Genomic DNA, 26,974 nt, shown 5'->3' on the forward strand with positions numbered 1-26,974 from the left:
GGATGGAGAACTGTTGAACTCAAATGGGGATATAGCCAGGCGGTGGAAGGAATACTCCGAGGATCTCCTAAATCCCACTGATATGTCTTCCTCAGAGAAAGTAGAGCTAGATGACTTAGAGAAGGACTTGCCCATCTCTGGGGCTGAGATCACTGAAGTAGTCAAACAACTACTCGGTGGTAAGACTCCGTGAGTTCTTGAAATCTCTTGATGTTGTGGGGTTGTCTTAGCTGACACACCTCTTTAACAATGCGTGGACATCAGAGACAGTGCCTTTGGATTGGCACACTGAGGTGGTGGTCCCAGTCTTTAAGAAAGGGAACCAGAGGATGTGTTCCAACTTTAGAGGGATCATACTCCTCAGCCTCCCTGGGAAAGTCTATGCTGGGGTACTGGAGAGGAGGGTCTGCACATTAGTCGAACCTCAGATCCAGGAGGAACATTCTGGTCATGAAACACTGGACCATCTCTTTACCCTCACAAGGATACTGGAGGGTTCGTGGGAGTTTGTCCAAGCAGTCTACATGTGTCTTGTGGACTTGGCTGTGACCTTCACGGGGTCCTGTGGGGGGTGCTTCAGGAGTATGGGGTCCGTTGTTGTGGGTCATCAGATCCCTGTACAAAAGGAGCAAGAGTTTGGTTTGCATTGCCAGCAGTAAGTCAGACTCATTCCTGGTGGTTTTTGGACTCTGCCAGGGCTGCCCTTTGTCATTGACTCTGTTCATAACTTTTATGGACAGAATTTCTAGGCGTTGCCATGGGGTGGAGAGGGTCTAGTGTGGGGGCCTCAGGATCGCATATTTGCTTTTTGCAGATGATGTGGTCCTGTTGGCGTCATCAGGCTGTGACTTGCAGCATGCACTGGGGCAGTTTGCAATGAGTGTGAGGCAGCCGGGATGAGGATCAGCACTTCCAAGTCTGAGGCCATGGTTCTCGACTGGAAAAGGGTGGATTATCCTCTCCTGGGGCCTCATGTATAAACGGTGCGTACGCACGAAAATGTTGCATACGGCCGTTTCCACGCTCACGTCGAGATGTATAAAAACGAAACTTGGCGTATCGCTACGCACAATCTCACGGCAGCTCCAGACATGGCGTACGCAAATTTCTGCTCGGTTTTGTAGATGGACGGCACTCAGTGGCAAGTCATTGCTACTGTGGTTTCCTTTTTTAAACTCACAATCATGACACTGACTTTATCAAATACACCGACATTAATTGTATGTTGTTTACAAATGTACGGCACCTGATTTTTTATCAATTTGTAACAATAAAACGGTGCAGAAAATGACCGAACTATTACAAGTACCATGGCAGCTCTTGCGTTATTGGAAGACTATAGCTTATGGAAGAATTAGAAGTGAGTGCGTATTCAGGGATCATATACTGATTTTCTGGCCCATGATGATGACTGGCTTTTAAGTCGATTAAGATTTCCAAGAGCAATCCTTTTGGAGCTGGGTGTTAAACTGGGGCCAGCATTACAAAAGCAGATGATGAGGAATTGCGCTATAGGCTACCTGTTCCTTTACAAGTTCTGTCCACTCGCGGGTTCTTAGCCACAGGTGCTTTTCAGCGAGAATTTGCAGACCGATCGGGTATTTCTCAGTCAACACTGAGTCGCGCCATGCCGGCTGTATGGGACGGCATAATTCAGGTTGTCACCCAGATATATAAAATTTACTTACTCTGTGGTTGAACAGGCAAATATTAAAGCGCAATTTGCAGCGATGTCCGGTTTTCCCAACGTAGTCGAAGCTATCGACTGCGCACACATTGCTATAAAGTCACCTTCAGAGAACGAATTTGCTTATGCTTATGTAAATAGAAAGCACTTTCACTCTATTAGTGTACTCTATTAATGCATTGGGGGCACCTCTTGTACTGTTGTCTGTAAGAATAAAGAAACAGAATAAATGAAAGTAACACCGCATCTGCGCCCTACATGCCCTACATTCATAAACATGCAAGTAATTCAAACAAGTATGGTACGAGAAAAACTCACCCGCGATGACATCGGCGTCCCCCTCACCCGATAAAAGTGTGTCCCCAATCATTGCAGCAACTAGTTGCTCAAAGGGTGTGAGACTGGGAATTCCGCTACCTCCGCCTGTGCTGTTAAGACTCTTACGGTGAGCGGGTGCTCGTTTTTTCACGTCGATTTTAATGTCCAACCACTTCTTTTTAATTTCAGCCACTGTGCGAATTTCGGAACCAACACTTTTAACTGACTCCGCCACGCTGTGCCACTCCGTAAACTTTCGTTTGTTGCTGATGCCACTTATACCACCAAATAATATCACTTTTCTTTTCTCGATTTCTGTTAACATGACCTCCACTTTGCACTCGCTGAAATACTTCTTTTTCCCTCGTGGTTTATCCATTGTTGTTTAAGAAAAACATAGAACGAAGCCGGCATTTATACAGATTTACATATGCAAATATACATAATTATGGGCAGGTCAGGGGGGTGGCTGTGGGCTCGTTCACGTATGTAAAATTTCACGCTCATTCGGATTTATAAAGGGAATGTGCGTAGATCTGTGCTTACGTACAGTTTTATGCATCTTACGCACATTCCTAGTTTTTTCCGTACGCCATGTTTTAGTGTGAGTTCTATGCACGTCGTTATACATGAGGCCCCTGGTCGGGAAAGAGCTGATGCCTCAAGCGGAAGACTTTAAGTATCTTGGGGCCTTGTTCAAGAGTAAGGGAAGAAGGGAGCTAGAGATCAATAGACGGATCGGTGCAGCATTGGCAGTAATGTGAACACTGTACCGTTCTGTTTTGGTGAAGATGGAGCTGAGCCAGCAAAGCCCTCAATTTACTGATTGATCTATGTTCCTACCAGAGCATGTGAGCGGAGTGGAGCGGTGAGAATTTCCGCTCCTTGCTCACTAGGCTGTTGGCTCCGCCTGCTCCTCTGCTCTAATTTGCACTACGCCGCTCCGCTCAACACCGCTCCTCGCCCCACTAGAATTTCCTCCCGCTCCAGTGAAATCGCTCCAATTTAAAAGAGGGACAAATAATCTGCATGCCTAACAAATGTCACCTTAAACCGAAGCCTTATATTATAAAGAAATATGAGCAACGGCAACATTGCCACTCAGAAAATATTTATTTTTAAGCAACATATATAGGCAACAACGGACACGTTTGGCAATGGCATTCCACAGAAAATAGGCTTAAAAATAAAGGAATCAATGGTCTTAATAGTCTAAAGAATATACAGGCTAAGCATTTACGTTTTAAATTCCTCAATTTTTTCTGTTGATGCTGCGTCTCTATAAAATAAAATTTCACTAACAGCATTACGTGAAATTTAAAAAATCCTATTAGACCTACTTTGAATGACAAAACAAATTTATTTAATTACCAATATTTACCAATATAGGCTTTTATACTTTAATTTATAGACTTGATATACTACAACCATATAAAACTTGCTCACGTTTTGCTCTGGCTTCGGTCTGTTCGCATAAAACACTCATGTTTCTGAGAAAAATGATTCCAAAGTGAATCTTTACTCACTGAAAGTTTCACCACCTTGTTATTCTTGCTCTACATTATTGTCATCTATACCTTTGATAAGAATATTACACTTGTATGATCTATCAGTTTCCTTTGTGAAATACTTAGTGAATTCCATCTCGGCCAATTTCTGTAATAGTCTTGATAATTGTACAGATGAATTCTGGGTAGATTTCAGCACGCCTCAGAATCGTAGTGTGAGCGGTATTGGAGCGAAATTGGAGCGAGACAGAGCAACCGCTCCAGCCTTAATTAAAAAAACCGCTCCGCACTCTGACTAAATTCTGACTGCTCCGCTCCTCGCTCACGCTCCACTCACATGCTCTGGTTCCTACTACCCTCACCTATGGTCATGAGCTCTGGGTAATGAATAAAATAATGAGATTGTGGATATAAGTGGCAGAAATGAGTTTCCTCAGCAGAGTGGCTGGGCTCAGCCTTAGAGATAGGGTGAGGAGATCAGACATTGGACATTCAAAGAAGAGCCACGGCTCCTCTGCATTGAAAGGAGCCAGTTGAGGTGGTTCAGGCATCTATCTAGGATGGCTCCAGGGAACAGTGTTTTGGCATTGGCAACTGGGAGTATGCCCCGTGGCAGACCTAGGACACACTGGAGAGATTATATCTCTTGGCTGGCCTGGGAATGCCTTGGTATTCCCCCGGTGGAGCTGGAGGAGGAGACTGGCAAGAGGGAGGTCTGGGCATCGCTTTGCTATTTAGACTGCTGCTCGATGGATGGATAGATGGATTTTAAATCGTTATAAATTAAATTTTCTAGTTTAGGCAAAGTTTAAGAAGTATTATTGTTGTTATTATTATTATTATTATTATTATTATTAATAATAATAATATACAGCAAACCCTGTATTTTTTGTGATTTTTGTTTACCCTTGTTCAGAGTGAGAGAGAGAGAAAGAGAGAGAGAGAACCTGAAAACTATTGTCTTTCGCCAAATGTTCTGTTAACTTATCGAAAGCCTACACTGGGGTTTCTGCTCTGACCATATGTAGCCTCCACTTTCTCCTTTAATAACATGCAATTGCCAAGATGTTTAAAATAATTCACATTTATATATTTTTCATGTTTTTGATATATACCTGGCCATTGGTTAAACTCTGGTGAAAGGTGCCAGATATGTATTGCTTTTATAATGTCAGTTACCAAAATATCTTTTGGTTTTAATATTTTTATTGATTTTTCACAGTATATCACAATTCACAATCCCCCAACCCTTACCGACAAATCCCTAGGATAGCGTTCCTGCTGTCCATCAATTCAGAGAGGAATAATAAATAAATCAATCAAATAATAATAATAAAAAAATACAGGGTACAGATATATACGTATATACGCGTCTACAACAACAAAAAAAAATAAAAAATTAAAAAGGCATTCAAATCAATGATAGGGCATTATTTAAAGACATCAACATAATCAAAGAAAGGGCGCCACACTTTAAAAAACTGTTTTCCCGATCCTCTTAATGAATACCTAATCTTTTCGAGGTAGAGACAAGACATAATTTCTTTAACCCATTGAGTGTGTGTAGGTGGGAGAGGATCCTTCCATTTAAGTAGAATGGCTCTACGTGCTAACAAAGAGGAGAAGGCCAGAATTTTACACCTTGATGCTGACAGCCGTAACTCCTCAGGAGCAACTCCAAACAGTGCTACAAGGGGTTTTGGCTCTAATCTGCACTTAAGAACCACAGAGGTGGTGTTAAATATTGATCGCCAGAAATGCTCTAATTTAGGACATGTCCAGAACATGAGAATTAAAGTACCCTCAGCACACTGACATCTGTTGCACAAGGAGCAACATTTGGGCTAACTTCACTTTGGATATATGAGCTCTATGTACTACTTTAAACTGAATGAGAGAGTGGCGAGCACACATAGATGATGAGTGGACCTGCTTAAGAACACACTTCCATGTGTCATCTGAGAGTGGTCCACCAAGGTCTTCCTCCCAAGCTCTCATAATGTTGTCTAAAGAGGAAACTGACTGATTTATCATTAGATTATAAATAGTAGAAATTGAGCCCTTCGCTAATGTGTTACACGAAAGGTAGCTATCCAGAGGGTTTTCAGTAGGCAACACTGGAAAATCTGCTAAGAATGACCTAACATAGTCTCTAACTTGCAATACTCTAAAGAAATCAGATTTAGTAAGACCAAATTGTGATACTAACTGTTCAAAGGAAGCAAATAAACGGTCAATAAATAAATCTTTGAAGCATTTTATTCCTTTGTCAGACCAGCTCCTAAATGACCCATCTTGCATTGAAGGCAAGAAAAAGTGATTACGTGCAATAGGGCTAAGAAGAGAAGGATCTTTAAGACCAAATGATTTCCTAAATTGAGTCCAAATCCTCAGCGAGTGTTTTACCACTGGGCAGTCAGCAAAAGTATAAGAAACTAGCTGTAATTTGGTCGCAAGAAGTACAGGAAGGGAAATTTGCTTACTGTATGTGCATGCATCTCCATGTCCACCCAGGATGGTTTATTAGGTAGAAGGTGATAATGCCACCAATACAGTGTATTTCGTATGTTAGCTGCCCAGTAATAAAACTTAAAATTAGGTAGGGACATACCACCATCTCGTTTAGACCTCTGAAGGTATACTTTATGCAGACGAGGGTGTTTATCATTCCAAATAAAAGAAGAAAGGACAGAGTCCAAAGATTTAAAAAATGATAAAGGAATAAACAGAGGTAAACACTGAAAAAGATAGAGGAATTTAGGAAGCACTATCATCTTAATGGAGTTAATGCGCCCAATGAGAGAAATCTTTAATGGGGACCATTTGGAAAGATCTTTCTTGATTTGTTCAAGAAGAATACCAAAATTATGTTTAAAAAGATGATTATGTTGGCGAGTAATACAGATACCAAGATAAGTGAATTTATTTTTGACTATCTTCAGTGGTATGTTGGAGTACTGTAACTGCATGTCTACTTTACTAATTGGAAAACATTCACTTTTATGCAGATTGAGTTTATAGCCAGAGAGCTGACCAAAATTCTCAAGTAAGGAAAAAGCTGCCGGTAAAGAAGTCTGTGGGTTAGAAATAAAAAGCAGTAAATCATCTGCATATAGAGTAACTTTATGCACGGCCTCATCACGTGAAATACCAGTAATCAGTTGACATTCACGTAATGCAATTGCTAAAGGCTCAATAGCAAGGGCAAATAATAGTGGGCTTAACGGGCAACCCTGACGAGTTCCACGATGTAATTTAAACGGTTGAGAAGACAGGCCATTGGTCAAAACTACAGCGGTGGGAGCACTATAAAGTAATTTAATCCAAGAAAGGTAGGCCAGCCCGAACCCAAATTTTCCCAGAACTAAAAAAAGGTATTCCCACCCTACCCTATCAAATGCCTTCTCAGCATCCAAAGAGACAACACATTCTGGGACAGAATGATGCTGAGAATATACCACATTAAGTAAACGGCGGATGTTAAAAAAAGACTGACGGTTCTTTATAAATCCTGTTTGATCCGGTGAAATGATGGTGGGGAGAACACCTTCAAGTCTTGAGGCAAGCACCTTAGCTAAAATTCTTACGTCACAATTAAGCAGGGAGATAGGCCTATATGAAGCACAATCCAAAGGATCCTTATCCTTTTTAAGCAATAAGGAGATACATGCTTGATTTAAAGTTGGGGGGAGAATACCGGTCTTAAAGGACTCTATAAAAACAGTCGTCAGAAAAGGAGCAAGCTGTGCGGAGAATTTCTTATAATAATCTGACGGAAAACCGTCGGGCCCTGGGGATTTCCCAGGTTGTAAGGAAACAATGGCAGCTATCACCTCCTCCTCTAAAATTGGCTTTTCTAAAAGATTACGAGCTTCAGAAGATAGTATGGGGACATTTAATTGATCAAGAAATTGTTTAGTATCCTTCTGCAAGAAGGGGTCAGCGGCGTACAACGTGGAGTAAAAATCTCTAAATTTTTCATTAATAATACTTTGATCCGTTGTGACCTCCCCATTATCTAGACGAAGACCGCTTATAATTTGTTTTGCCTGGAGCCCACGCAACTGATTAGCTAATAATTTGCCCGATTTCTCCCCGCTTTCATAAAAAACACTCCTGGTTCTTCTCAAAAGGCCCTCTATCTCATTGGTCGAAAGTAAATCGAGCTCAGACTTCAATTTATGACGCCTATTATACAGATCCGGTGTCGGAGACCTAGCATTTTGTTCATCCAAATTAGAAATCTCATTAGCCAGGGATATTTGTTTTTCTTTAGAAAGTTTTCTTTTAGTAGTGGCATATGAAATAATTTGACCTCTTATATACGCCTTAAGAGTCTCCCACACTACTGAGTCTGAGACCTCCGGCGTTTTATTGATGCTTAGAAAAAAAGAAATCTGGTCAGCGACAAAGGAAACAGAGTTCTCATCTGCCAAAAGTGAAATATTAAAACGCCAGTTCCTCCTAGGGGAGGGCAAATTCGAAAAAGTCAGATCAAGAAGAAGAGGAGCATGGTCCGATATAATAATACTCTGGTATGCACAGGATTGAACACTAGGAATTAAGGCATTGTCCCAGATGAAATAATAAATCCGAGAGTAAGAATGATGGACGCTTGAAAAAAAAGAATATTCTCTTTTTTGGGGATTCAAAAACCGCCATACATCCGATAGGCCATACTCAGAAAAAAAACTTTTTAGGTAAATAGAGGATTTATTTGGGGTGCATGGTTTGGAGGAAGAGCGATCCAACACCGGATCTACACTGCAGTTAAAGTCTCCCCCAAGTATAAGAGAATGAGAATTTAGATCAGGAAACCGGGAGAGAACTAGTTTGAAAAAACTGACATCATCGAAATTAGGTGCATAAAGATTAGCTAAAGTGATATTTTTATTGCATAAAGTGCCTGAAACAATTATATAACGTCCATTCTTGTCTGATATAATATCATTTGGGACAAAAGGGACATTCTTATCGACCAAAATTGCTACGCCTCTTACCTTTGCCTGAAATGAGGAGTGAAAAATCTGCCTGTTCCACCTACAGTTGAGTCGAGATTGGTCTACACAACGTAAATGGGTTTCTTGCAAGAAGGTAACCTCAGCTTTAAACTGTCTAATATGAGCAAGAACTCTGTTTCTTTTCACCAAATTATTTAAGCCTTTGACATTCCAGCTCATAAGTCTCAGCTGTCTACCCATTCAAAAAGACATCAGAGGATAGTGAATGAAAATTGGGAATATAAAAATAAATAAAAATAAAAAAATAAACTACAAAAATGAAACTAAAGAACAGCAAAAGAACACCAAATCCCGAGAATGTAAAGCCAGCATACCGCCACCCCATAGAAATCTCCGACCCTCCCACCCAATCAACCCGACCCCCAGAACACATTACAATAACAACAAAACTACCTTCAAAAATAACACACTTTAACACACTTCCTTATTTCACCTTACCTTATATAATCTCTGTCCCTTAGAATAAAATATCCTCAGTATTAAACATAATCAACACGTCAGGTAGTAGGCTTAACATATGAGTAAATTTATAGCATGTAATCATCTACCGGGAAACATACCATAAAGAGTATTTAACATTGCTGAACAGGAAGAATCAAGTCGAATGCAAAAGCACAGAATCAATAGGGGTCAACAGAAAAATATATGCTCGACACTAATAATAATAATGTCCTTATAGACCTTCGAAATAGAAACGTTGAAATCCACAAAAACGACCACTTTACTCGAACTTTGCAAGTGAACAGTAAAGCATCGTTTGAGCTTCAGCAGGTCTACCTGCCCAAAATAAAAAATAAAAAGTTCCGGTGGTGTAGTCGATTATGTACTGTACTACGTCAGTGGTTGTCAAACTGGGGGCCGCGGCCCCCTGGGGGGCCACCAGATGGCGCTAGGGGGGCCGCATCGAAATTGTAGAATATTTACATACAGGTAAAAAAAATCAGGCTTGTCAACTTATGTAAAATATAATGTATTTATAAAAAATAGAAGTATAAAAAAAATGTAAATGTAAATTTTACGTAGCACACTACGCTGCTATGGACATCATAAATTACTGTTCAGTATTCAGTACTTTTGTTGCACTTTTCAGACAATGTTAGTTTTACTGTCAAAACTGTTTTAATACAATGTTATATTTTGTGAAATGTAAATTTAACAAACCAGAGAAATAAAGACTACAAACAGAATCTAAAATTAAGTAAAATTGTAAGTTTGAGGATGTTTTGCGTCATGATTTTTTTTTTGAGGAGGGGGGCCACAAAAGGATTCATCCTACACAAGGGGGCCTCCTGCTGAAAAAGTTTGAGAACCACTGTACTACGTAAATAGTATAGAAAAGAAAATATAAGTCTTATAAAGCACCACCGGTCAAATCTACCAAGCAAACAGCGCTACCTTCTACAGGACGTTCCAATGAGCTGTTAAAAAGTTCTTGGCCTCGTCTACCGATATGAGCTGTTTTTGACACCGCAGTTTGAACGAGGTCAAGTTTCGCCTCCAAAGACGTTAATGCAGTTTTAAATTCAGCCGAGAGAGCGGCTCTGTGCTCTTCCAATAAACCTGACAAGGCCGCCATACTAATCTCCCCATGAGCAGCATACGTGTCGTCTTTGGGGGTAGTATCTTTCTTCACTTGTTTAGCTGATTTAAATGCCATTTTCTGCTTCCTTAGATATCAAATATGTTTTCCAACTACATGCAAAACTATTAAATTGGTAGAGGATGGTTAACTGTGAATAAAGGAAATCTTAGCAGGGACCACGAGTTAGACAAGTCTACTCCATTCGCGTCCTGAACCGGAAGTCCCAAAATATCTTTTAACTGTCTTTTTTTGCTGAGAAAGTTTGAAAAATAGACAGATTTTTATTGAAGAGGCCCTTGGTAATTAGCTTTGGAAGGTAGCAGGGGCCACATTCAACCCAAGTGTCAGACTGGTGAAGTGGTCCCTGACAGTATCCTTTATAGAAACATAAAGTACCTAGGCATGGAATAAGGGTCTAACTTGGACAGTGCTTTGAAATTGTGGAAGAACAATAGAACCTTTACATAACAGATGCTTTTGTCCGTAGATGCAAAGTAGATAATACATCACATGCTTACAGAAGTCAGAACCAATTTAGAGCTATACCATTCATTACAAAACAAAGTTGTACATACTCATAAATATGGTCTAATCTTCCTGATGTTATACAAACTAGATTTTCCATATTGGAAGCTGCAAAGTGGCCAGGAAAAAATAGCTGATCATCTAGCATTAGAGCCCTATGTGCCTGGCAGACCTTTATGGACACAGCTGATAAGGTATACAGGCAATGACTATTGAATCTCAATAAGACATAAACACCAGACATTAGCACAACACACTCTGGGCCCCCTCACTTTTTATAGAAATCTACTATTTGTAGTTGTACACATCTAACCTCAGTAGAAATATTTGATGCAACACTCTTGAAATTAAATTATTTGCTGTTTGCACAACTGTAAGTTCAACTACTACTTCTTTTTACAAATCCCATCGTGCTCTCTTTTGAGACATAAACATACAATGCTTGTGGTCCAAGCCCAGGGTCTGGGCATTTGCCTGCCATCCCTGGAACTTTTTGGAGGGTTAACAGCCTAGCTCAAGAGCCTAACGGAAAAGTAACTATCCTGATATGGCTCAAACTATACCTTCCTATCAAAGAGGCTTTGTCCTTTGAGCCAAACACCACCCCCTATTTATGCAGCCATAAATATACTTTTTTCCATTTTAATATTCTGATGTGTACTTCTTTGCAGGGAATGAAAAGTGAGGGAAAAGTGAATGATCATTTTATTTCTTTTTACAGGCTAGGCACAGGTGTTTCATCCTCATCCTGTGCTTTCGTTTAGCCCTGGGTGATGTGCCTGGTCCATGTCGACACTCTGCAACAAAGGATCGTCTTCTGAATCTCAAGCATCTGGTACAGAATGTAGTCTTTCATTTTCCTTTATCTATCTGTTTTTTAAGTAATGCACAGAGATCAAAGTCTCACAGTTTGCAATGTTTTTACTACTGTAAAAACTACTGTAAAAAAAAAGCTACTGTACTTACATTTCAGTTAATACTTTACTCTCTGATAAGATATATATGTATACACACACATAAGCATGTCATTGCATACTATATATTAATAAATTTATTTTACAGATTGCAAACCAGTTGCAAAATGGCTGCTTATTAAACTACACATTTACAAACCGTCAGAATCTGGTAGGCATTTTTTTGATATTCTATTATTTCAGTATTTGATTGGAAGTTACTTTTTTAGCCATATATTATCAAATGATTAGTAACACCTTATTAATAGCTAAGGAGATTAACACTCAAGTATAATTAGTTTCTATGTATGCTTACTAACAGTGGCAGCTCCTCTAACACTACAAAGGAAGCTCTGCCTCCTCTAAAATGTCCCAAAATTTTAATCAAATATGTACTGTTGTATTTACATTGCTATTACAAAAAACATGCCAGAATGTGGTCAACTTCATAGTGTCATGATCCGCTCCGTCCGCTCCTGATGTGTGCCACGCCCACCTCGTTACCTCGTGTTCAGCCCTAATTGTGATCGCCTGTGTCCTGTTAAGTCTAGCTTGTCTTTTGTATTTAGTCCTTGTCTGAGTCAGTCTTCCCCAGACTTGTCATTGTAGTGTCCGTTGATGTCCGTGCCTGTTCGTCCCTCCCTAAATAAACCCCGTTTCCCTGACTACCTGGCTCCGATCGCCTGCCTACCTGCACCGCTCGTCCACGAACGTGACACATAGCTAGTTCGTTCAGAATCAATAATAATTTCTAGCAGGTTTTTTAACATGATTTTTTACTCATACATTACATTCCGGTTGCAGCATGATTCAGTAAAACCTACAGCTTCACTGGACTTCAATGGCACTTCTGTTTTCACTACAGCAAAGCTAGGCATTAATTGGGCAAATTCTTAAAAATCCATTTCCAGGGAAGCTCAGTGTCTGTGGGACTGAATGGGACATCAGAATATGCATTGATTTCAGTGCAGCAAAGTTCCAGGAGCATCTGACTGCAGAATAGTGGATGATCTCCACTAGGAGGACTGCCACTGTGGGTTTGCAATCTCCACTGAGGAGTAGGAAATCGCATGACCTCCACTCTTTACCTGGACACTACTGAACAGAACTCAGTAGGCTGGATTATTAAAGTTAGTTCCCAATGATGTGCTAACATCATATTCAGTGCTATGGAGGCCATGTGATTTCGAGTCCCTTAGTGGACGTATATCCTCCATTATAGAGATAACAGGTATAACAGGATATAATCCCAGTGGAGATAATAAAAGTAATATCCTATCCTATATTATAATAATTCATTTTCATAATATATTATTGTATTGTATATCATAATATTAATTATCATATATATATACACTCACCTAAAGGATTATTAGGAACACCTGTTCAATTTCTCATTAATGCAATTATCTAATCAACCAATCACATGGCAGTTGCTTCAATGCATTTAGGGGTGTGGTCCTGGTCAAGACAATCTCCTGAACTCCAAACTGAATGTCAGAATGGGAAAGAAAGGTGATTTAAGCAATTTTGAGCGTGGCATGGTTGTTGGTGCCAGTCTATAATCAAAGGGGCCGGTCTGAGTATTTCACAATCTGCTCAGTTACTGGGATTTTCACGCACAACCATTTCTAGGGTTTACAAAGAATGGTGTGCAAAGGAAAAAACATCCAGTATGCGGCAGTCCTGTGGGCGAAAATGCCTTGTTGATACTAGAGGTCAGACGAGACTGGGCCGACTGATTCAAGCTGATAGAAGAGCAACTTTGACTGAAATAACCACTCGTTACATCCGAGGTATGCAGCAAAGCATTTGTGAAGCCACAACACGCACAACCTTGAGGCGGATGGGCTACAACAGCAGAAGACCCCACCGGGTACCACTCATCTCCACTACAAATAGGAAAAAGAGGCTACAATTTGCACGAGCTCACCAAAATTGGACAGTTGAAGACTGGAAAAATGTTGCCTGGTCTGATGAGTTTCGATTTCTGTTGAGACATTCAAATGGTAGAGTCAGAATTTGGCGTAAACAGAATGAGAACATGGATCCATCATGCCTTGTTACCACTGTGCAGGCTGGTGGTGGTGGTGTAATGGTGTGGGGGATGTTTTCTTGGCACACTTTAGGCCCCTTAGTGCCAATTGGGCATCGTTTAAATGCCACGGCCTACCTGAACATTGTTTCTGACCATGTCCATCCCTTTATGACCACCATGTACCCATCCTCTGATGGCTACTTCCAGCAGGATAATGCACCATGTCACAAAGCTCGAATCATTTCAAATTGGTTTCTTGAAAATGACAATGAGTTCACTGTATTAAAATGGCCCCCACAGTCACCAGATCTCAACCCAATAGAGCATCTTTGGGATGTGGTGGAACAGGAGCTTCGTGCCCTGGATGTACATCCCACAAATCTCCATCAACTGCAAGATGCTATCCTATCAATATGGGCCAACATTTCTAAAGAATGCTTTCAGCACCTTGTTGAATCTATGCCACGTAGAATTAAGGCAGTTCTGAAGGCGAAAGGGGGTCAAACACCGTATTAGTATGGTGTTCCTAATAATACTTTAGGTGAGTGTATGTCAAATGCTGCTGAAAGGTCAAGGAGGACATTTTACAGTTTGGCTGCTCTGGCAAAATGTATCTTCTCAGTGACAGCCAAGAGGGCAGTTTCTGTGCAATGTGCTGCTTTGATACCAGATTGGTTAGGATCGTGAAGCTTATTCTGAGAGAGATAGAGAGACAGCTGATTGTAAACTGCGCATTCAAGGATTTTTGAAAAGAGAGAAGTGATACCGGTAGTAGTTGTTGATGTCTGAGGGATTCAGTGTTGGTTTCTTCAGGATGGGAATAACCCTGGGTTTTTTGATTGCCATTGGTATATGACCAGATGTTACATAGTGGTAATGAAAGGGAGAAGGTCTTGATTGATTGTCTGGAGCATTGTGGAAGGGATTGGATCCAGTGGGCAGGTGGTAGGATTGAATGACGAGATGACATGCAGGATCTCTTCTGCTGATACATTGGAGAATTGAGCCAGCGAAGAGGAAGGGAAATCCTTAATGTGTAGTGTAATAGATGGGGTGGGAGAGAATTTCTGACAGATTTAATCAATCTTCTCATCAAAGAAGTTGGTGAAGTCTTCGGCAGTCAGGGAGGATGGAGCAGGAGGAGTTGGCAGCTTAAGTAATGCCGAAAAGATGTTATAGAGTTTGCGAGAATTATATGCAGAGGTTTCCAGTTTCTCCTCATGGACAAGAGTGTTTGGTAAGAAGACAGATCTTTGTCAAGTTGTGATATCTTCCACTTCCTCTCAGCTGTTCTTAGTTCTCTTTGATTGATACACCACACATCTAATAGCCAAAGAGCAGGGTGAGTTTTCTTCCTGGGTTTGGAAGATAATGGGCAAAGGCGATCCATGGATGAAGAAAGTGAGGAGAGAAGAATGTTAGTTGCTGACTCAAGTGGTAGGGAGGAAAAAGAGTCAGGGTCTGGAAGTTATGATACGGTGCAGGAAACAACAAAAGAAGGGGAGACACAGTGGAGGTTTTGTTGAGTGGGGGAGAAATATTCATAGTTCGGTTTATGCAGGGTGGGTAGGCTTATTCTAAAGGATAGAAAGTGATGATCAGAGATGTGAAGTAGGGTAGCAATAATCTCAGAAGCTGGAGAAGGATGGCTGAAGATCAGGTCCAGGGCATTACCTCCTTTGTGCATGGGAGAGTAGCTGTTGGATGTCAACAGAATAGGGAAGAGGGATAAGGAAGGAAGATTGTACCTTATTGAGGTGGAGTGTTTTCAGTAGGGAAGAGAATGAGGAGTATATCCATTTCTTCAAGAAAGTGATCTAAGGGACCAGGAGTGTGGTAGATGATAATTATGAGAAGGTTTATCAGACAAGCAACTGCAACTGCATTGAATTCAAAGGATGAGACATTAAGATGGGACAGAAAGAGGGGTGTGTAGCACAAATTCTGAGACAGCAGCAGATCTGTACCACCGCCCCTCCTAGTTTCTCGTGGAGTGTGAGAGAAAGCATTAGCAGATGAAAGAGTTGCCAGTGTAGCTGAGCTCTGTGGAGATATCCAGGTCTCTGATAGAGCCAGAAATTCAAGAAAGTAATAGGAAGCAATGGCGGAGATAAAATCAGCCTTCTTTGTAACAGACTGAAAGTTCCAGAAAATCACCTACCACCCTTGTCTGAGACTTGGACAACAGGGGAGGGTAGATAAGGTTGCTGGTGGTACGGCCTCTTGATATTAATACATTTTGCCAATTTGTGCGAACAGTTTGGTGAAGGCCCTTTTCTGTTCCAACATGACTGTGTCCTAGTGCACAAAGCAAGGTCCATAAAGACATGGTTGGTTGAGTTTGGTGTGCGACAACTTAGCCTGCACAGAGCCCTGACCTCAATCCCAACACATTTGGGATGAACTAGAATGAAGATTGCGAGCCAGGCCTTCACATCCAAGATGTGCCTGACCTCAGAAATGCTCTTCTCACGTAAACTTGTGGAAAGCCTTCGCAGAAGATATACACAACTGTTATAGCTGCAGAGGGGGGACCAACTTCATATTGATGCCTATGGATATAGAATGGGATGTCATAAAAGTCCCTGTAGGTGTAATGGTCAGTTGTATCAACACTTTTGTCCACAGTGTACTACAGGAACATACTAGTCCAACCAATCACATAATTTTGGCTGCAGAGACTCATGAGCTGATTTGGGTGATATCCAAAAGAAGACATGTAAATTGCACACCCAGCAAGTTAGGAGCAGACATCAAATCCCCAAACCAAATAAGCATGTGTGTTTATGTGTGTGTATTGTGAATTTTGCTGTATACAAATTATATATTGCTATTTCTGTTATTTCTGTCATGTACATATAATGGGCAAGGCTTTTGGTATAAATATTCACCACCAAAAAAATATGAATCTTCTGAAAATTTAGGCAAGGCTCCTTAAAAAATGCTACTTATGATTAGAATTTTTTATAAAATCATTCTGATTTACTTGTTATTTTTATTCTATTTTTTCTTTTCTATTTATATATGTATAATAGAGCGAAATCTGCTATGTCAAAGCAGCCTTTCCCCAAATCCTGGATCTTCTCAAGAGTCACTTCAAGTATGACCGGAGTTCGGATAATTTTCGTTATGTCAATGCATTAACAAATATGATCTTCAATATCTACTCTCAAAAATGTATTCCTGAAATTAACGAGGAATATGAGGTGAGTGTCTCTACCTTACTGAGCTGCACAATCTGTAGTTGCTTGTATCTTTGATTATAGGCCCTGGGGAAAAGCTCAGCCTCTCAGCTGTTTGCCAAACGATAGCCATGGTTAACTTCACTACTTAGCTGTCTTTCATAGTAGTCTATAGTTCTTTACTAACAGGAATTGGCAAAGTGTCTGTGTAAATATTGAAAGATCCTGTATATTATTTATCTGACACCAATTATGAATACTCAGGAGAATTTTCTCACCAAAGTATATTGAAACTCATATACATCCATCATGTGATGTTAAACTCTACACTATATATCATTAAAGGTAATATAATCTAATGAAATATGGCATACAAATGGTAAGATACTTTATATGACAAGTTATAAACTTGAATTTCCACAAATGAATCTGTTTAACTGAATAAATGTTGTATATTCTTTTTCATCTTATTGGGTGTGTTACATGTGTTCTTCTTTGAAATATCCATGAAATCAACTATAATGATTAAAATGAAAAAATGGGTTTTTCATCTTTTTCAAGGATCATCCAGTGAAATTTACCAAAGCCTACAGCAGTTCTCCACAAGAGGTGCTAGAAAAAGTTCAAGAAGTCATCATGATGTACATGGACTTGATGACAGAGAATAATGCACCAGTTAACTGGAACTGTGCACAAGAATATGCCAAAGATTACCCAGAATCCATCACAGGGTCCACCCAGAGTATAGGTAGAGTAAAACTTGCATCTAAGGCACAACTTGCATCACCTTGGTAACAGTGGTAAATTGGCTCACAAAAGTAAACTACACCATACAAAAATCTGGATTTAAATTTTACATTTTTTTGCATCACGTCTCCATAAATTTCCATTTCATCCCTATTGAATCTGAACATCACAAATCTTTTTTCAGGTTTCCTATAGGTCCCTACTACATAATGCCATTGCTCTTGCCCAACTTTAGGCCATGGACCCTCTAATCATGTTTCTATGTTGGCCACCAGCTCATGGAATGACATGACAAAGCCCACCTTCTTTCAGTCAAAAATACCCCTGCATTCCTTGAGGCCTACCCAACCCCCCTTTTGAGCTTATTCCTTGAAGCATTGTCAATTTCTAAATCCTGATATTGACGGCCCTTCGAAAATGGGGGTGGCTATCTCCTATGCTCCAAAAAGACCTGGGAATATATTTGGATATCTCAAAGCTGCTGTTAGTGGATGCCTGCCTGACTTAAACCCTGCATCTTCTGATGAAGAAAAAAAATGGCTTCTCTACTACAAACAGAGTAGTCACTAGTACTACTAGTACTAGTTCAGTCTCTGTTCTTCCTGAGATCACTCAGCTCTTTGATGAGACAGTAGTTTTGTTTATGCCAAAACAAGCACACAAGTCACAGAAGTGTTAACTGATGATACTGGCTCAGTTAGTGACAAGTCTTCCACGGCAACTTTAGGGTTTACACAGAGCCACAAAAAATGGAGTATCTGCTCTTGATGAATCATTACAGGAGAAAGACCTAAAATCACACAGCAGTTCCATCTCAAAGGAAACCACGAATCAGTCAAACACACCTTTGCATTTTAAAGAAGCCCATGATGGTGTCATTCCAGATAGAGTGAATGAGAAGACAACTGTAATAATGATCAAGAGATTGATTAACCCCAACCTAAATCAGTTACATTCTGAGACTAAATCTGAAACATGTACAGCTTTTAACTCTTTAATGGTGCCAAGTCCAGTGGCTAAAATTGCTAAAGAAAATACATTTTCAACAAATATTCCTAGTCATTCCAAACATGTTATGCTAACTTCATAAGGATCTAAAAAAAGTATGGGCACAGCATCATCAGACATTCTCAGTCTAAAATCAACCCTTGCGCAAAATACTTTCTTACAAAACTTTCTCATAATTTACATGCACAGTTTGTCGTACCATCAGTATAAAACAATGACTCGATATATGTCAGGACTACAGATGCGACAATAATTGGTTCAGGTAATGTAGTTTTACCCAGCTTTTTCTCATTTGTATAAAACACATATTTTTGCATGGATTATAAATCGCAGTTACTCAGCTGTCAACATCCTGCCCAAAGGATTTCAACTTTTAGTTATGGAGTGACTGAAGAAGAACTGTGGAGGAACTGTCTCAAATTGCTGAGAATACACAGCTTTTGGCCCTCTAAGCACAGCTTTGAACTAGCATGATCCAGTGACTTACAAATTGCATTATTGTCATAAAGTTTGCTTAAACGTTGTGTTTTGCTAATATTTATTCCATATTTATTAATTCCTGCTGTTCAAGCCAGTATGAAGAGGATATGACTCTTTTTTAAATAGTTTTTCATAGTGTACAGTACAACAAACCTCGCAAAACTTACCCGGTTTCATCTGTCTTCAGGTCAAAGACAGGGTGGCTTCCCACTTAATAAAGAACAAAACTCATCAAGTGTTGGTGACTCAGGGAAGGAAACCCAGAGCAACACATCAGAGCACAATATGTTTTATAAAACAGCCTTCATACTGGCTTTAGTATGTGGAGGACTGCTGCTAACAGCTACTGTCTACTGTTATAAAAAGGTAATTGTACTTATCACATCATCACTAAGAATATATCAGCAATACTATATTGTCAGACAAACCATCTGTGACATCATTTAGTAATGTCAGAAAACAAAGGGTTCCAAACTGTGTTTTAATTTGAAATTTGTCAAGAAGGTTAATACTCAAAAAACAAATAAAGTTTAAGCTTGAAAAAAAAAATACATGGGCATCATTAAACACCCCATGCAACAGATTTCCCAGAGCAACACATATCCTGAACTGTTTTATTATATATTACTTGTCTGGAATGGTTTCTACTACATTCAGCCACCCTGCAACACAGGGGTCACAGGGGGCCTGGAGCAGTTTTCAGACGGCATACAGCACAAAGCAAGGCCATCTGTCAGATGGTGTTCCAGTCCATCACATGGCTATAAGAAATGTAGAAACACCATTGGTCTAACTGAAACTCCATGAAAGGGACATGCAATTTTACAAAAAACTACTCCGTTACAGTAAGAGTAAATTTACTCGATTACTTTCCACCCCTGGATGCAACTGGATGAATATTGTCAAAGTTTGATAAAGCATTAATTTCATTATTTAACTGTCTTGCATAATGTTGTAAAATATAATAATGACTTATGAAATCTACTTGAAAATCTACTTGAGCTGCAGGGATCACCGTTCTCTGAAAGATTTATATGTTAATACCATATTTTTTATTTACAGAAACTCCAAATACTTCATAACATCAAACTGACTGAAAACCAGAGGTAAATGACTTATAGTATATAAAGGCCTGAACTATTAAGAGACAGCTCATATGTTTTAGTAAAATTTTTGTCATGCTAAAACGCTACTGCTAAACAATAACTAAATACACTTTTATATACACTTTAATAACTGTGCTGTGTCTGTCTGAAATACAAAGAATGGAATTTTGGCCTATTTATCGACTAAAGTTTAAACCTAAGTGAGAATATCAGGGAGGCATACACGAAAGTGGGTTTGGGTTTAAACAATTTTCCGGCTGCCATATCTTTCAACAAAAGTGAGCAGCACAGTTATTAATGTTTTGCGAGATCTTGCAAATGTTTATCTTTTTTTTTCTTCCTCCCATGTCCCCTCCCGGGCTCCGTACTTTAGCAAATACACTGCAATAATTACAGCTGAACTTTTGAACATCAAAATTCGCTGTAACTGATTAATTCAACATGGAAATTTATGAAATACTTTTATTGTTTAAACATTGTCTGATCTGTATGTTAGAGTTTACAAAATGTTTCTTTTGTAGATTTATTTGTGTGGTCTTCATTTTGTAAAACTCCCTTTTTGACTAATTATTGAACGTTGTGCAGTTCTCTCATTTGGTGCAACCATATGATCATATGGCGTAAACAAAAGGAACTGAATTAAATCAAAAATTACATTTTTAATTACTAGGGATCAAATATGAATCACAGTGATGCCATATGTGTATGTTGATAGCATTGTTATACCATTTTCATTCATTTTATGGGTTTTAGAGTAAAAATTGGTTTGTAGATTCTAAGAACACCAGTGAAAGGTGAACATGAATCTATAATTGATAAAAGAAAAAAGAAGGAAACCATCTTTTTCAGGACAACTTATTGTACTACTGATGCTTTGTTAAAACATTATGCATATAAAGAAAATATATTATTTTTAGATTTGGTCTCACCACATATTTTTTTTAATGGCATGGAATGTAATATTGATGAAAATATTGCTAAATTCACTACATTTCATGTTTTGTACATGACAGGATATTTAAAGAGTTGCCAAAAATATATTTATTTCTGACACTATGACAGAAGTTCATTTCAACCACTTGTATCCAGCATCTAATTCTTTTGGTCACTACCAAAAGCTTATGACCAAGGGTGAGGGTAGGAATGTAGATTAACCAATAAATCAATAGCTTAACCTTCCAACTTAGCTTTACCTCAAAAAACTGATACAATGCCTGCATAACTGCTGATGCTGCACCATAGTTCCCTCACTCATGAACAACCCCCTTCATGAATTTCCACCTTATCGTGGTGGAGGGCTTAGTGCGCCTCTGTAATCCTAAAAGCATATTTATACATATTCCTTAAAATTTACTTAATCTCATATCATACTCCAAGGAGGAGTCATTTGGATCATTTTGTTTCTTATGGTCCTAACCTTTAAAAGTTTTGTCTATGACAATTCTCAACCAAGTAACCTCTGCTTGTGCAGTTGGCTCTCAATCAGCCTCAGGACTTTGGGGTGGCCTACCTGCTTATTTCTTGCTCTGCCACTTATCCTCTCTCCAGTAATACAGTTGTCTGCACATCTCTCTTTCAGTTAGGTCAGCTACTGTCTTCAGTTTACCTTACTCTTTAAACTCCTTTTGTTTCTGGCAGCCTAACAAAAATGCAAGAATTTTAATGAGCCTAGTATTGATGTTTTTCGGTAGGGGATAATCTTGCTATTTTCCTGTCTCACACAAATAGATTTATTTTAATGCAATAATTAAACAGTTATGCTATAGTGTGGGACAATGAAACTGAGAAGAAGAGGAGCTTTGGGGATTTATAAAAAAAAAAAACACTGAACCACCGCAGCTGTAGAATTTACTGGAAACTGAAATTTGTTAAAAAGGTTAGCAACATTTTTATATGACACCAACAACAAGGTGTAAACAACAAAAAATTTTCAGATGTTTAGTGTAATTTATAATGAAAATGGTATGTCCCTAGTATTCTTAATGACATCGTTATTATTTTTAAAATAAGTAAATGGGTGATCTGCTTTAATGTAAAAGGTGTTTTATAATCTCTGGTATATTGAACAGGTAATTTACATATTTTACATGCGCAGATGTGATCAAGCGGGCGTGTTATTTTACTTTAGACAACCACAATGTTTCACCATACAACATATCATGACAACAAATTAATATTATACAGTATAATCCCATCATAGTGGACTTGCTTATTATGGAATATTGTCTATAACGGGCGAGGTCCGCTGGTCCTGGCCGTGCGCCTTTATGAACATGCAGAAAAACCATTGGATATAGCGGACTCGCATATAACGGAATTTCGCTTGTAGCGGACAAACAATTTGGTCCCCGGGGCCGCTTTTAGCTGTAGTTTTGTTCGGCTATAACGGACATGCAGGTGATATCCAGTGGAGATACGTTGTCGGGATTATTTATAGTCACACTCTATAAATAGGCATGGCGTAACAGCAGGCAACACTGATTGGTCTGTATGGCACAGGCACGCCGTGTGTTGGCAGACGACGCTCACAGCTGGAGGGATGCAGTAAGCAATGAGGTCAAGGTTACTACTGTACCCTACATGTATAACAACTTATAGGCCATATATACTTCCAACAGTCAGGTAAAGTTGGATTACTATATGGACAATATAATAATCTATACTAAGTGTGTCTGCTGGGGTGTGGCATGAGTAAATGGTGTTCTGTAGTTGTGTTCTGGGCATACAGCAACTCGGGATATAATGGACATTGGATATAATGGACTGTTTTGCCAGATCCCTTAAAGTCCATTATAACGGGATTAAACTGTATACCGTATTTTTCGGACCATAAGACGCACCTTTTCCTCCCCCAAAAGAGGGGAGAAAAAGTCACTGCGTCTTATGGTCCGAATATTGCTCTGCTCACATGCTTTAACCCTCTGGGGTCGAATGCATAGTTGGCGACGCAGTGTACTTCTCGCGTCTATTTCAGTTTATCTCTCGCTGAAATCTTAATGTAGAATCATGAAAAAACGCTGGCTAAATCCGTAATCTGTCTTCTTTTCAAAACGTCCATTGTCGGAAGTATTACAGTTTTTAAAATTAGGTTAAATCGGCAAAAAATTAAACTATGTCCCCTTACTTTGTTTTACCTGCATCGGGGGCATGTAGTAGCGCTGTCACCGAAGATCGCTATTCACATTCTAAATAGCCGCATTAGCGCGTATTCAAATCGCATTCGCATGGTAATTTGGTGAACAACGCAACGATGAAACACGATCCAAATACATCCCCATCAGCGCCATAAAAGGGGGGAGGGATGTGGCCAGGTGTCAATGGATCATTCATACACATGAAAGTTTTTTGTTACTGAAGTGTCTCCTTGTTTCTTTGTACTTTTATTGTTTTTTACTGACTTTATTTGTTAATAACAGTGATAATGGTTCTTAATGCAGCTGTTGACTACTGTTCACTGTACATGGTTGACGTAAAATATTGTAGGACACTATTTTGTTCAGAATCTTTTTTTTCTTCATTTCCCTCCCCTACAACTACTGTAGGTGTGTCTTATGGTCCGGTGCGTCTTATGGTCCGAAAAATATGGTACATATATTTGTCTCCTGGCATATTGAGCACAAGGAGAAATCTGATGAAGTAGCTGGGAATGCATTTTCCTTTGTCCATTCATCTCAAAATTCTCAATGTTCATCTTTTAGTTGTCTTTTTAGTTGACATTTTGTGAACTTTTAGCTGCCTTTATACAATTATGCCTCATTGCAAGTTGCAAGAGGGCTAGCCTTGTCCATCGGCAGCTCCTCCCTATCGCCAGCCCGGCCCATCAGATTCTGATTTGTCAACTGCCATGGTCAACCCCGCCTTTCGGTTCCTGATTTGTCAACTGTTTTATTCTTCTTTTTCTTCCTTTTTATTGCCATACAGCTCAAAGGCATTATTGCTAGCTAAAGCAAATGTCATTAAGCAAAGTGGGTACCACTTTACAATAAGGCTGCCTTTTACCACTTGTAAATGGTAGTAACTCATTAATAAAAAGAAAACAGTGTTATAACTTGTTTAAATTTGTCTATTAATAAGTCACATTCAGTGTAATAACCAGATTATACACTATCCATAAACCTTTTATATGGGTAGCCATTGTAAAGTGGCACCGCATAGTGAACATAAGAACATAAGAACTATACAAACGAGAGGAGGCCATTCGGCCCATCGAGCTCTCCTTGGGGAGAACTTAACTAATAGCTCAGAGTTGTTAAAATCTTATCTAGCTCTGATTTAAAGGAACCCAAGGATTCAGTTTGCACTATGTTATCAGGAAGACTATTCCATACTCTGACTACACTCTGTGTAAAGAAGTGCTTCCTTAAATCCAGTTTGAAATGTCCTCCCGCTAATTTCCACCTATGGCCATGAGTTCTTGTATTTGAACTAATGCTGAAGTAACTATTTGATTGAACAGCATCCAAACCTGTTAGAATCTTATAGACCTGGATCATGTCCCCCCTCAGTCTCCTTTGCTTGAGGTTGAACAGATTTAGCTCAACTAACCTTTCCTCGTATGACATTCCTATAAGACCAGGAATCATTCTTGTGGCCCTATGCTGCACCTTTTCTAAGGCCGCAATGTCCTTTTTAAGATATGGTGACCAAACCTGCACACAATATTCTAGGTGAGGTCTCACCAAGGAATTGTATAATCTTAGCATTACCTCCCTTGACTTAAACTCCACACACCTGGAGATATACCCCAACATCCTATTGGCCTTTTTTATTGCTTCCCCGCACTGGCGAGAATGAGACATGGAAGCATCAACATACACACCAAGGTCTTTCTCATAATCAGCTACCTTTATTTCAGTAGGTCCCATAAAATACCTGTACTTTATATTTCTGCTCCCTACATGGAGTACCTTACATTTGTCTACGTTAAATTTCATCTGCCAGGTGTCGGCCCAGTCACTAATTAAATTAAGATCCCGCTGTAGCTGCTGAGCCGCTAGTTCAGTATCTGCTACACCACCCACCTTGGTGTCATCTGCAAATTTCACCAGTTTACTGTATATATTGGTGTCTATATCATTTATGTAAATTAGGAACAATAGTGGTCCTAAAATTGAACCCTGCGGTACCCCACTATGAACGCAGGCCCACTGTGACATTGAGCCTCTTATAACTACTCGCTGCTTCCTATCCGTTAACCAGTTATCAATCCAGGTCGCTACAGTTCCTAAAATACCTGTCGCTTTGAGTTTAAGTGAGAGCCTCTTGTGGGGGACAATATCAAAAGCCTTTTGGAAATCTAAGTAGATGACATCATAGGCCTTCTTATCATCAACTTCCTGAGTAGCTTCCTCAAAAAACTCCAACAGATTTGTTAAACAGGATCTACCTCTCCTAAATCCATGCTGGCTATCCCTCAAAATGTTATTTGAGTCCAGGTAATCTACCATTTTCTCTTTGATTATAGCCTCCATAACTTTAGCAGTTATACAAGTTAGACTGATTGGCCTATAGTTTGACAAATTACTTCTATCCCCTTTTTTGAAAATGGGCGTTATGTTGGCATGCTTCCAATCAGAAGGTACCACACCTTCAGATAAGGATTTTTGAAACAGTAAAGTTAAGGGTCGGCAAATAATATCCCTCATCTCTTTTAACACTATAGGTAAGATGCCATCAGGGCCCTGATATTTATTTATTTATTTTTTTTGTTAACAATTATTTTATTGTCAATTCAGAATGGTAGAGAATACAGTATATTATTTAAGACTAATACCATACCCCCCACCCACCCGGTAGACTTATTCAGTACAGAGGATATACAGGATATTGCAGTGGAGAATGGTACAGAATGTAATACTCGACCACAAGAAAAGTAAAAAAACTATACATCAATACAAAGTAAACTGTACGTCAGAGAGAGGTAACAAAAGATTTAACAATATCAAAAGAGGCAGTCCAGGTCTTTAAAGTTTTTGTCTTTGCTCCATGGATGTGGGCTGTAGATAATTCCAAAGCGACAATGTCGAGCAGAGATAAGCCCCACACACGTCTAGACATCAAATGAGGAGGAATCCAGCGACTGACCAACATTTTCTTAGCAGCAGTGAAAGCAGCTAAAAGTAGATTTCTTTGTTGCTGTGACAGAGCCAATCCAGAAAAATTATTTAAAAAAAAAAGATCCAGAGTCAACACCACATCTTTCTCTAACAAGAGTGAAATGTCATGAGCAAGCTGAGACCAGAAACGAGAAAGTGCAGAGCATTCCCAAAAAAAATGTAAATATGTGCCAAGGGCCCTCTGCGGACATAGATTACACTTCGGGGAAGGTGACACATGCATATAAAAACGTTTTAAAGGAGATAGATAGAATCTATGTAGTAATTTCCAGTGAATCATCTGATGATTTGGGTTCTTTGACGATGACGTAATTGTCTCCCAAATTTTATCAGAGAATAAAGTTTGTATGTCACCACTGATATCCTTAGACCAGACAGTTGTTATTGATAATGGTTTGTATGAGTTTTTGGAGAGAAAGGAGTAGATATCCGAAGCAGCAATAACAGAGTTCTCAGTGGGAAGAATAACCTTCCGCAAGGGATGTATAGGCAATTGTGCATTCCAGGGGACTCCATATGCGCGAAGAGCTGATCTAATGCGAAGATACATAAAAAAGGAGGTTCCTGGTAGATTGAAAAGAGCCTTAATATCTTGAAATGACTTCAGGCCTTTATCATCATAGATGTCACCAAAGGAATTTACTTTACATTTGATCCATTGAGGACAGTAAAATGGGGATTTGCCTGATAGAAAATTATAATT

At 39.4% G+C, this 26,974-nt stretch overlaps 1 protein-coding gene across 7 annotated transcripts in view; it reads left to right on the top strand.

The window, feature by feature from the left end:
* csf1a (colony stimulating factor 1a (macrophage)) overlaps positions 1-26,974 on the top strand; it is a 129,758-nt gene that overhangs the window by 52,376 nt on the left and 50,408 nt on the right. For 6 of the 7 annotated variants that reach the window (XR_011992752.1, XR_011992751.1, XR_011992750.1 and 3 more), the window contains exons 2-7: positions 11,363-11,476; positions 11,704-11,766; positions 16,668-16,838; positions 17,376-17,562; positions 19,237-19,415; positions 20,112-20,155. Coding sequence is in view for 4 of the 7 variants with exons in the window: in XM_072715833.1 (XP_072571934.1) it covers positions 11,363-11,476; positions 11,704-11,766; positions 16,668-16,838; positions 17,376-17,562; positions 19,237-19,415; positions 20,112-20,155 (758 nt within the window). In the remaining 3 variants the exon portion in view is untranslated. The remainder of the gene's footprint in view (positions 1-11,362; positions 11,477-11,703; positions 11,767-16,667; positions 16,839-17,375; positions 17,563-19,236; positions 19,416-20,111; positions 20,156-26,974) is intronic. The other variant, XM_072715834.1, reaches the window with a different exon arrangement.

The sequence above is a fragment of the Paramormyrops kingsleyae genome, chromosome 8 (assembly GCF_048594095.1).
Source record: "Paramormyrops kingsleyae isolate MSU_618 chromosome 8, PKINGS_0.4, whole genome shotgun sequence".
In the NCBI taxonomy this organism is placed as follows: Eukaryota; Metazoa; Chordata; class Actinopteri; order Osteoglossiformes; family Mormyridae; genus Paramormyrops; species Paramormyrops kingsleyae.